At 35.9% G+C, this 12,437-nt stretch overlaps 1 protein-coding gene across 1 annotated transcript in view; it reads right to left on the bottom strand.

Annotated features, from left to right (window-relative positions):
- Nucleotides 1-12,437, bottom strand: part of LOC150084288 (uncharacterized) — a 153,648-nt gene that overhangs the window by 23,931 nt on the left and 117,280 nt on the right. Inside the window, exon 8 of the mRNA XM_090376173.1 lies at nt 8,307-8,400. Within this exon, the coding sequence (XP_090232299.1) occupies nt 8,307-8,400 (94 nt within the window). The remainder of the gene's footprint in view (nt 1-8,306; nt 8,401-12,437) is intronic.

Here is a 12,437-nt window from a genome sequence, read left to right as displayed (position 1 = left end):
TTACAATGCAGCTGACTTTATTCAGTGATAGGAGAGATCCCAAAAGTTAAAATTATATGCATTTTTAGAAATAAAGCTTCAAGCTATGGAATTAAATGTGCCATCACCCAGATGGCATATTTAAATGGGGTGACTATCTGCCCAATGATGAAGAGACAATAATCTCCAAAATGGTGCCATCTGGATGGTAGCATAGAAGAAAAGTTGAAGCCTTACATTAGGTATTTGCTTGTGCCATTGGTAAAAATTTGAGTGTGTGTGGGTGTGTGGTGTGCCTTTTGACTTCAAGGCATTCGACTCCATACAGCATTAAGGCAATTTTTCGGGCACTGGAAAGACAAGGCATAGATACCTCCTATATTATGATTTTGAAGAAAATATATGAGAATGCTACCTCCTTTATTAGACTAGACAATGACAGTAGTAAATTTAAAATCAAGAAAGGAGTTCGACAAGGAGACAATATTTCCGAAGCTGTTTACTGCTGCCCTTGAGGAAGCTTTCAGAAGGTTAGACTGGTCGCAAAAAGGAGTCAATGTGAATGGAGAGTACCTAAACCATTTACAATTTGTAGATGACAGTGTGGTCATAAGCCACAATCCCAAAGAATTAGAGGAAAATCTTAATCAGTTATGCAGAGTTAGTAAGGATTTTGGACTAAAGATGAATATGGCTAAAACAAAAGTAATGATGAACGAGTATGCCATAGAAAGGGATATAATGATTGAAGGAGAAGTAATTGAAAAGGTGGAGTCATATACTTATCTGGGACAATTAAAAACAAGCTTATGTCGTTACAGCGATCAATGTTATTGGCTTTGTTACATGCTCCCAAGACTGTGCCAACAGCAGCGTTGCAGGTGATTGCGGGATCTATTCCTGTGGACTTATACATAATGTATTGGGGAATGCTCTATGCGATGAAAAAGGGAATTCCAACTGAATATTCAGGCATTTCCATTGACCTTAAAAATAGTATTAAAGAAGAAAAACATAGAACTTGGAATTCTTTAGTGGAAATATGGAGAAATCGGTGGAGCTCTTCTGAGGTTGGAGAGGTAACGGGAAAGATAAGTCCATTAGTAGACTTTGCAATGTCAAAAACAGTGTCGTCATGGTTTCATCCTTCGATGTTTACCAATTATATATCGACAGGACATGGGTCCTTTCGAGAAAACTACATTCTAGAGGACTGGAGCCTGACCCGTGGTGCTCCTGCGGCGAAGCGGAGTCTTGGTCACATGTACTGTTTCTTTGCCCTTTCTACGGATCTGAGCGAAATCGACTTTTTGATGAACTTTCTAATATTACTGAGGATAATGTGCAGATTCTTCTGAACGATGCATCCAGTTTTCAGTCCTTGCAGAGGTTTGCAGCTGCTGTATTTGCCAGAAGGACGATCTTGAGAAATTTATCAGAAGTGGAATTGGCAGCATATATGAATAATGCATAAATGCATCTGGATTAGGAGCTTCAGATCAGGAAGCTATACATCTGATCTGTGGTTCCTCAACATGTACCACTATGGTGGTTTTTTTTTTTTTTTTTTTTCCTCCTTGGCTCTTGGGTTTGGGCGGCCTAAGACCAGGAAAGCTGACACCCAGGAGTTTTGCACTCCCTCTCTTGGGTGCGGGTTTGTGCTTAGTCACTACAGCTTATATTAGGCAAAGCAGGTCTGGCTCCACGTGCCGAGGACGGGCATCAGTTAGCAGCTGTAGATGTCAGCTGCTTCCTGATGGCAAAGTGACCTGACATAAACAACACACTACACACATAAACATTTCTATAATACATTTTAATCTTTTCTATACAAAATTTCAATTATTATTTTTTGACTTTTTGTTTAAAATTAGTAACCATCTCAAAATTTTTCTTGTTTTGGATTTTCAATTTCTTAGCTAAATATCAGGCCCATTTTACAGTGTTTCTGTTACTTGAATGATTTAGGTGGAGAAGGGCATATGCCTGGGAACCACCCTGACACAGTACACACACACACACACACACACACACACACACACACACACACACACACACACACACACACACACACACACACACACACACACACACACACACACTTATCTGGGACAAGTCATCAGCTGTAATAATGATAAATGGCTGGAAGTCAAGAGAGAATAAATTTTGGATGGATAGCATTCAGGAAATATAGCCACATACTGAAGAGAAATATCCCAATTTGTCTGAAACGTAAAATAATGAACCAATGTATACTCCCCACCATGACTTATGGAAGTGAAACTTGGGCCCTCACCAAAAGAATGGAAGAGAAGTTGAGAACTACACAGTGAAGAATGGAACGAATTATATTGGGAATCAGACTGTTGGATAAGAAGAGAAACACATGGATTAGGCAGCAAACTCAAGTAAAGGACATTCTTATCAAAACTGAAGAACTAAAATGGTCTGGGGCAGGACACAGCTCGAAGATATGACAGATGGAATTGAATAATAGAATGGTACCCAAGAGGAGCTAGATGAAAACCTGGAAGACAACGACGGAGATGGACAGATGAAATTCATGAGTTTGTGGGTAGTAAATGGATGGCCATTGCACAAAACAGAAGGAACTGGAAAGTTGCTGGAGAAGCCTTCATCCTGCAGTGGATTGAAAATGGCTGATGATGATGATGTGGTGTGCCACCCGTGTGAGAATATCCTTCCTGTGCATTATTGCAGAGAAGGGATATTCCCTTATTCTCTAAACCATGCATAAAAATTTCATTCTTATGTGCAGGGATAGCAGAGAAACAAAATTTTTTGAAGCATGTTACAGTATTACATACTTCTGGCAAGTATTCTCAACTGCTAAAACTTTTAGGCTGTTTTGAGTCCTCCGTGCAATTCTTCTTTAGACCAATGGTGTGGAGGGGACAGGCTAAATGATCCTTGAGCAGTACTCTAATGTAAAACACAGAACAATTTCTATTGCTCAGTATTACACATAGTGTACTAATCAGAGATTGCCAGTCTCCATTGGAAAATAAAGAGTCCTGCAGATGACTCAAAACATAAAAGTAAAAGTTTTAATAGCTGAGAATAATAAACAAAGGTTCACATACCTTGCAAGTATATGAACAGGATCAATAGTTATAAATAAACTAAAAATTTATTTAATGTTAATTAAATGTCTCCTGCAATTTTTCAGAAAATTTCTGTCTATAGAATCAATCATTTAACTTCCAGAATGTTTAAAGAAAAAATTAAGTATCATCATACAGGTTGGACAAAACAACACTTATTAAGTATTTGTAATTCTTTCTTGTATTGTACATTTTTAGGGCCAAATGATCTAGTTAGTAACATAACTAATGGGTCAGTTGAAATTGGAGATCTGGGAATTTAATTTCCAGGAAATTCTTTTAAAATATTTTCTTGAAAGAATTCTTTCTGTAGAATTTTTGTTCACTTCAAATCTAGCTGGTTTCTGGCCATGGCTGTAGAGGTCTATCCAGGATTGCCAAGGTTTTCTCCTCACAAACAGAAAGGCTAACAGCAGCACAAATATATTTCTCAGTCAGTCAGACATATTTGCAGGAGGAATTCTTCAAGAAAACTCAGTTCCAATCACTGTTGGAAGACTTCAAAGATGTCACTAAATCAACTGCTGGAAAGAAGCAGCTTATATTATGAATTTGTAATGTTTTTCATTATAAAAAATTTTAAATAATTTCTGACACTTTTATTTTCATCTTTTATTCTTGTTGTACAAAGGGTGTTTCATAACACGTGAGTTATACATTCAGGACCTGAAAATAATGAATAAAGTTTATTATAAACATATGCCTAAAATCACTTTGCTTCCAAGTTACAGTCATTTTTGTGTTTTAGAACTACTTATCCAGTAAAAAAATATCTGGGTAGGCAAACTGCATTACAATAGCACAGGTACGGGTAGGTTGGTATAAGAGTTGATTATTATTCTGGTGTGCATTGTCTGAATTTATTTTGAAGTGGTATTTTACTGTTCATAATCATAACTTCATACTGATTAAATCAATTCATAACTTCTTATTGTAAAATCAATTCTATGTGCAATGAGATAAAAAAAGAAATTGTTGTGCTATTAAGTAATAGTGTTTGTGGTGAGAATGGAGGCTTATTCAAATGAAGAAATGATTTGAATGACATGCATCTCATGTATGGACTTGCTAAGCATTATATGGCCATAGCAAGATGTCTCTGTATGTGGAAAAGTTTTTTAAATTATTATGTACCAAATATAAAGGTCATACAGAGAACAGATAAGCATCTGGGGGATACAGGATCATTTAACAAGTGTTTCAGATGGTGGTATATCAGTCGGCACCAGAAATATTAGGTTTGGAGGAGCAGGTCCTAAATTGTATGGAGAAAAATCCTGGTGATGACAACCAAAGGAGAGCAAGCAGCAGCAGCAGAGGGCACTGGATACAACTTGAGTGCCAGTAATGAAGAAAGCAGTTAGTTTCATTTTCACAAGTGTCACTCTCTGCTAATTCTTAGCAATGCAAGTCTTAAGAATATATTCTTCTTTTCATAAACCAGAAATTATGCCATGCTAAAAAAAGGGTGGTGAGTTTAAAAGAGAACAAATGCATATGCTTCAAGGATGTTATTTAAAAAAAAAAATTAAATGTATATTTTCAGTATAAAGAAATGATTTTTCACAGTTGTATTTATATAATAGATTAAAAATATAGGGTGGCACCAAAAAAGTGAATTTCTTGCCAATAGAAGATTTTAAAAAGAGGGCAATGCATTCCCTAGTGTAATTGTAATCACATGTCCATTTTGGAGTTAGCATAATGCTAACTGAACATCAATTAAAATCTCAGTAGAGGTTTGCTATATTACAGAAACTTAAACTACTGCTGTCATGCTTAGTTGGAGAGCCAAAATCCATGGAAACTGTTTTTCCATTCATTGTTTATTACTGAGTAGCCTTCAAAAGGGATTTTTGATAGAGATTGACAGATGAAACTTCTAAATATGAAATGGGGCATGCTATGAAAACTCTTAAAAATAACTTCTGCATTTATGAACATGGTATTTAATTTTGTAAATGCCTATAGTAGTGTTCACGAAGTTAAGAAAAAAAATAATGAAAATATTCATAAGGAACTGCATTACAGGTTTTACAACAGTTTAAGTTTTTTATTAACAAAATAACTGGTGCAATTATGAACATGATATGTCATTTTTCTTGATTTTTCATATTTCTAGTTCATAATATCATGATGTAAAAAATCAGACACCCTAAAATTGGATGGGGTTTGAAGAAAATTTTTTTAAAAATAAAACTGCACTCAATGTGCATGCTGACCAATAAGTACAATATATTGCTGCATCCACCAAGTGTGTCTTTTCTATACAGTGCATAATTTTTTATTTTGGGCATATGTCATTGTTGGAGATAGGTTTCTTGGAGACATAAACAGATTATTGTATAGGCAGTCAGAAGTATTGGATATCATAATTGTTTTGGAATTTTCATGCAGTTCCACTGAGAGGTTTCATTCATCATTTTGATTTTCTTGAAATTTAGAATTGTCTCTAAAGAGGTGTGCTCTTATGTTTATCTAACTTTGATCTGTTTTTTTGTAAAGATGGGTTTTCTGACATCCATTTCTTTATTTGGAGATATTTCCGTGATTGAATCTTCTGTTGTTATTCATTTCCCTGTGTTTACTTCTTTAGTAATATTCATTTCCATAAACTGATTCTTTTTAGTTTATGGAAATGGTCTTGTAGGACTGATTCTTTGTTAGTATTGTGACTGTGTATTCAGCTTGGCCTTGTTGTGATAAAGTAGGGATTTGGCTCGCAGTGAGAAAAACTTATCTGGTGGAATTGAAAGTTCAGTTTGTGTCTCTACAGAAACATAGCTTTTGGCTGCTTGTGCATAGGCCATTTTTTTATAGGTAGTGGTGGTACCATCCATTTTGCTTCTTGGATTTTTGAATTTTTTTTTTTATTATTTTTGAATTTACTTTTTCTTGCTTCCATCTATTATACTGTTTAGAGTAGACTGGATGGGTTTTTTTTTTGCAATTTGGACAGAAAAGAAAACTACATTACAATGTTGTCTATACAGTCATTGTTTCTGATCATTGTCATCACATTCCATGCATGCAGAGGAACATTTAAAACATCAGAGTGAGTTTAGTACTTACAGGTGTACTTAGTAGTAGGTGTCCTGTCTTCACTGTCAAACAGTTTTTTATCTGTAAAATAGTTTAATTTCATGTAATGCTAATTCTTTTAGTGTTTGTTACTCCTTGTGTTTTTCTTCCTCTGGAACATTCCAGAAATCCCATTCAGAGATCAAGTAATGAGTGCAATGTGTGATCAGGTATAATTTCAATTGAAATTTCCGTTAAAAGCAGTAGTTGCCTTTGACAGTTTCTCTGGTTGTGTTGAGTTTCTTGTCCCAAATATGTCTCCTGATTGGATTCATGCTGCCTTTGAGGATCCAATGAGTCCTTTTATGAGTTTTATGGATGATCCAAAACCATGGTTTTTAAGATGTGATGTTGTATCTGCTTTCTCTTGTTTAGATGAGGCCATATAAAGATTGCCCAGCAGACAGTTAGCTAGAACCTTTTCTGCAGGTCCAGCAGTAGTGCCATTGCTAGTCATCACAGCTCATTTTTCCTAGGGTGTGGCATTCTCCTCCAGGTTTCCAGTCCCTCTTTTGGGCCTGGAAATCTGGGAAAGAATCTAGAAGAAGCAAGAGCAGTGCCAAATTTCAATGAAAAGGTAGTTTCTCTTTTGTTAGAGTTGCTATAACTGATGTGCAGGTTGACTTTAGAAGCACTTAACAAAACACCACCTAGAAATTTGCAAAACATTTTGGCACTCAAGGCTGATGATTTTATGAAAAATTTATAAAACTTTGGAGTAACTTCTAGATGATTTTTAATTATTACTGTATAATTACTGGGAGTTTTATTGTATAATGCTACTGGTCTGCAAAGTGGTGCTACCATATTTTCCTGGACAGCTATTTTGGTGAGCTCCCTTTTTAGGGAAGTGTTCTTAATTGTAGCAGTAACACAAGTTATAGTGGCAGCTTCAAAACATGATAGTTCAATGCTACCGAAAGGATTTGGCTTTTCAGCAGCAATGAATTTTCACTTCTCATCACCTTTCATTTCTTTCTATTCTATAAAAAAGAAATGCCTTATCACAGAAGTCAGGTCTAACAACAGATACCATGTGAAATGAACACTCACACACTACATGATTTTATATTAAGAGTACTTCAAATACTTTAATACATACTTTTAATAACTTAAAGGCTATATTTCAAGACAATAACATGTTTTGACATCAGGATTCGTGACTATGGAATGCATATAATTGTTAGAGATCAGTTATTGCTAAGCTAGACTAGATCCAATCTGGCTAAGTCAATAGCTGATCTCCACAATGATAAGTATTCTATATTCATGAGGCCAGATGGTAAGACTTAGTATCCTCTTGAAATTTAGCCTTTAAGTTATTACGAGTATGTATCAAGGTGTTTTGAATATTTTTTTTAATATACTGTAAAATCATTTGGTATGAGTGTTCATTTAATTATTAATTTTTAAACCAGTAGTCTTTTTACCAAAACAATTATTTCTTCACTATCTTGCTTCCAATGCTCAGTGATACGAAGTGAGCAAAATCAAAGATATAACCAAAGCTTATAGGGAAAATCAACACAGGGGTGAGCATGTCATGTTCTCTATACAAATGTGGAACTGTAAAGGATTTTTTATGGCTGTACTTCTCCAAAAATAATTAATAATTTAGATAAAGTGAACAGCATATTTGAGGAATGCTAAAATTCACACTGATGTAATTCTAACATATTTTAATCTTTAAATTTTCTGTTTTTGGTGTAAAAACTGCACAATGCATGCATACAAGAGGTGAAATTTGACTTATAGAGTTTTATACATGGTTGGGTGGTTGTAGAGTTTTAGCCACATTAGGTACTTAGGCCATACTGCATTGTTCATATGTAGAAGTTTAGCATTATAAGTTTTTAAAAATGGGGCTGTATGAGAAGACATCATGTGACCACTTGCACCAGAGAATGTACAATGTGCTTGAACTATTTTAAGAATTACTAATAACCAACTCAGTTTACCTCATTGTTATGTGTTAAATTGTGTTGGTTATTACGTAATGTTGTTAATACAAAAAATTAAAAGGAATATAATTTAATTGAATAATTAAATATTATAAATTGAATAATTAATAAGAATTTAATAATCCTGTTTTTACATTTTATAACCAGTTAATCACTTTACCTTGGTTTTTATTTTGTAAATCCTTAATGGCATTCTCAAGTTCAACATCCTTCTGTGCAGTGGATGTCTGATCATAATTAAAGAATACAATAGCCTGAAAAAAAAAAAATATATATATATATCCAGCTTGTATTATGCATAAATGACTAAAATGCAATAATTTCATAAATAGTCAAATAGTGTATTCACAAATAAATGAAATTTTAATATTATTAAAAATATTTTGATATACAATCATAATCTTTAAAAGAAATTCTTTGAATAATTTTCAGTTTGATCAATTCCATTATATTAAATGAGGGCAGTCACAGTCCAGCGTGATCTGATAAAAGAACAATCAGACAATTAATTTTGTTTAACACTCCTGAATTAGATAATAAATGACCACTTTCTAAAATCAGAATAATAATGTACACTTAATAAGGATTTCTTCTATTATATTAAATATTTAAAATAACATCAACATCAAGAAATATTGTTCAAGGTTTAGGCCTAAATGGTTGTCAAATGAACTAATGAGACTCGTAACAGAGAAGAAAAATGCATGGGATGCATATAAATTATCAGGCGACATAGAAGCCTATGGCAGATATAAGTTAATCTGTAATCAGGTCACAAAGGAGGTTCGGCAGGCGAAGGCAGATTACGAGAAATCCTTGGCAAAAGATGCTAAGAAAAACAGCAAGGATTTCTTTACTTATATAAACTCTAAAAGGAAGGGGATGAATCTGATCGGTCCACTTGACATCGATGGTTCGACTGTTGATGATCCTGCTCAGATAGTAAACAAACTGAATGAGTATTTTGCATCTACATTCACACATGAGGAGTTATTAAGGTTTGAAAATGGCAGAAGGTTATCAAATTGTAGCAAGATACTTAATGATTTCGTAATAACCGAGAGCAAAGTGGAAGAGAAATTGTTGAAGTTAAACGTAAGAAAAGCACCTGGGGTGGATGGGATCTATCCAGTTATATTAAAGGAGACGGCAAAGCAACTAAGCAAACCCTTAGCCATAATTATGAGAGCATCCTTGGACCCAGGGGAGGTTCCCACGGACTGGAGATGTGCAAATGTATCCCCAATTCACAAAGGGGGATCGAAGGGTGACACGAATAATTACAGACCAGTTAGTTTAACTTCTGTTCCGGGTAAAATAATGGAGTCGCTGGTTAAGGATGCATTGCAGGATCATCTAGACAAGACTGCAGCAATAATTCAGACACAGCATGGGTTTGTTAAGGGAAAGTCTTGTCTGACAAATTTGATAGGATATTATGATGTGGTTACAAAGGAACTGGATGCGAAAAATAATTTTGATATCATATATTTGGATTTCAGGAAAGCTTTTGACACTGTTGCGCATGGAAGACTATTGTACAAATTGGAGCAGAATGGTATTAAGGGTAAGGTGCTACAATGGATAAAAGGATGGTTAAGTGGGAGAAGACAGAGGGTGGTAATCAATGGGTGCTGCTCTTCTTGGACTAATGTTATTAGTGGAGTCCCAGAGGGTTCCGTGTTAGGTCCACTGTTGTTTTGTATATTTATCAATGATATTGATGAAGGTATATCAGGCTTAATGTCGAAGTTTGCAGATGATACAAAGGTTGGCAGGGTTGTTAATGACAAATGGCAGTGTGCTACTGCAACAGGATCTAGATAATTTGGGCAGATGGGCTAAGAAGTGGCAACTGAAGTTTAACCTTGACAAATGCAAAGTCTACATATGGGTAGAAGTAACCCCAGAGAAACGTACCAACTGTGTGGTACTACACTTAAGGTGGTAGACAATGAAAAAGACCTGGGAGTAATTGTGCAGGCAGATATGAAGTTTTCTGAGCAATGCAGATAGGCTGCCAGGGCAGGTCATGGGGTTTTGTCAATGATATATAGGAATTTTGCTAGCAGGGAAAAGGAGGTGATTATCCCTCTGTATAAGGCAATGGTCAGGCCACGCCTTGAGTACTGCGTACAGGTCTGGAGGCCTCATTTTAGGAAGGATGTAGATGTACTTGAGCATGTACAGAGAAGGGCAACAAGATTGGTGGGGGGAATGAAGGGATCCTCTTACCAAGAGAGGCTTAAGTTCTGCAAATTGCAGTGGCTGGAGACTAGGCACCTGCGGGTGATCTGATTGAGGTATATAAGGCCTTGAATGGGTTGAGCACACTGAATTCTGATGGGATCCTTCCACTTGTTCAGATTACGAATCTAAGGGGGCATAAATTCAAATTAAGAAAAGACAGATGTAGAATAGATGTGCGGAAATTTTCCTTTAGCCAGCGGGTGGTTAATTGCTAGAACAAACTTCCATCTGTCGTTGTGGAAGTTGATAGGTTGAATAAATTTAAGGAGGAACTGGACAGGCATTTGGAGGGAATGGTGTGATTTTTTTTTTTTTTTTGGCTGATGCTGCATAAGCTCATACATTTGCTTTCTTGCATCACATGCCACTTCTACTACTACTACTACTAACTCCCAATTTTACTGATTACAGATTAATTGACATCCCTGTATGAAGAAATTGTCAAATAAGGAAAACAACCTTGTCCATATATTCCATGAGGTAATGTCTGACCAGGTAGAGGGTGTTGAGTATCATTATAAGTGAAAGCAGGGAATTCAAGCTCCAAAAAATAAAGTTTTTTGAAAACTTTTGCCATTTTAATTACTTAATTGTCATATTATATCCTACTTTATAAGTAACTTTATAGTCCTAGTTACATTCGTTATTTTTATTTTTAATTTAGATAGAGATTTTGTAAGTCAAAAGTATTAAAGTGGGGGATTCAACAGTTTTATGTATATTAAGTAGGTACCTTAATATACATAAAACCACTCTTATAATACAGAGTGAGTGGTAGGGAATTCAAATTTTTTAATTGTGGTAAATAGGTAGCTCTAACGTAAAGCTAGATAGCATAATATGTATCACTGTTTGTAGGAATCTATTAGTGTAGTATTTTTAATTAATTAATTAAATTGATTAATATTATTAATTTTCATTGTTAATCAATAATATTAAATTGGATGTCATGCCCCAGACTAGAGCATCAAAGCAATGGGCACAAAGTAGCAGGAGTGCTGTGGCTCAAGGGAGAAACGAGGGAGGCGATTCTCCAATGTATCACAGCCTAAAAAAATGTGCAACTTGTGAAATGGTTGTGGGCTTTCTGGAACAGGACATGATCTAGCAAAGGAGACTGTCTTTGTGTTTGTTTTGTTTGTTATTTGGTTTTTAAGAGCATTAGCAACTAAGGCCATATTGCTCCGGGATATGCGGTGGTCATTCCCTGACCTTTCCGCATCCTCCGTATTTGGTGGTGACGGGCTCGAACCCCGGTCTAATCAAGAAGTGTGTGCTACGCACTGCTGCTCCTTCCCACCTGGCTATGGACGCACCCTCTGTCTTTGTGTGTGTGTGTGCTAGGTGCAGAGAGTGTCAAGAAATTAAGTGCCAACTCAGCATTCTAATGGATGCCTATGAGAATTTGAAGAGTCTGATAGATACCTTCAAAGGTATTAAAGTGGGGGCCCATCAAGTTCTCCACTTCCCAACTCAATGCCACAGCTCACTCTTGTGCATCAGGCAACACAGCGGCAATCTCCAAGCCAAAATGCGCTTGTCCCACAGAAGCTAGTTATTGACGGTGACTCCATTGTCAGGGAGACAGGTAATATATGTTGTAAAAAGGATAGGTGGAATAGGACCAGGGTATGTCTGCCAGGGGCAAAAGTTGATGATGTTGTACAGCAGATATCATCTTTTAAGGGCTAAAAGGGTGATATTGTTGTACATATTGGCACGACATTAAGTGTAGGAGATTTGCAGATTAACTTAACAAGTACAGGTTAATGTTGAAAAAAAGTTGTAAGTTAAGGTTCAATTTGAAAGTATCTGCAATTCTGCCCAGACGCAATAGGAGGGAGTACATGATGAGATGCTTGTCAATCAATTTGGCCTGGAGAGATTGTGCAAGGCCCATGGGGTGGAATTTTTCTCAGCGTAGTCTGTGCTTGTTAACAGGAGAGACTACTTCTACAGGGATAGGATACACTTAAATAGAAGGGGTGCAAGAATGTTGGCTGATGCTATTAAGGCAGTGTTAAGTGGGCTGGAAAACTGT

This window comes from Mastigoproctus giganteus, chromosome 6 (assembly GCF_048544385.1).
Source record: "Mastigoproctus giganteus isolate SK-2022 chromosome 6, ASM4854438v1, whole genome shotgun sequence".
Taxonomy (NCBI): Eukaryota; Metazoa; Arthropoda; class Arachnida; order Uropygi; family Thelyphonidae; genus Mastigoproctus; species Mastigoproctus giganteus.
This window is presented reverse-complemented; position numbering and strand designations above follow the sequence as displayed.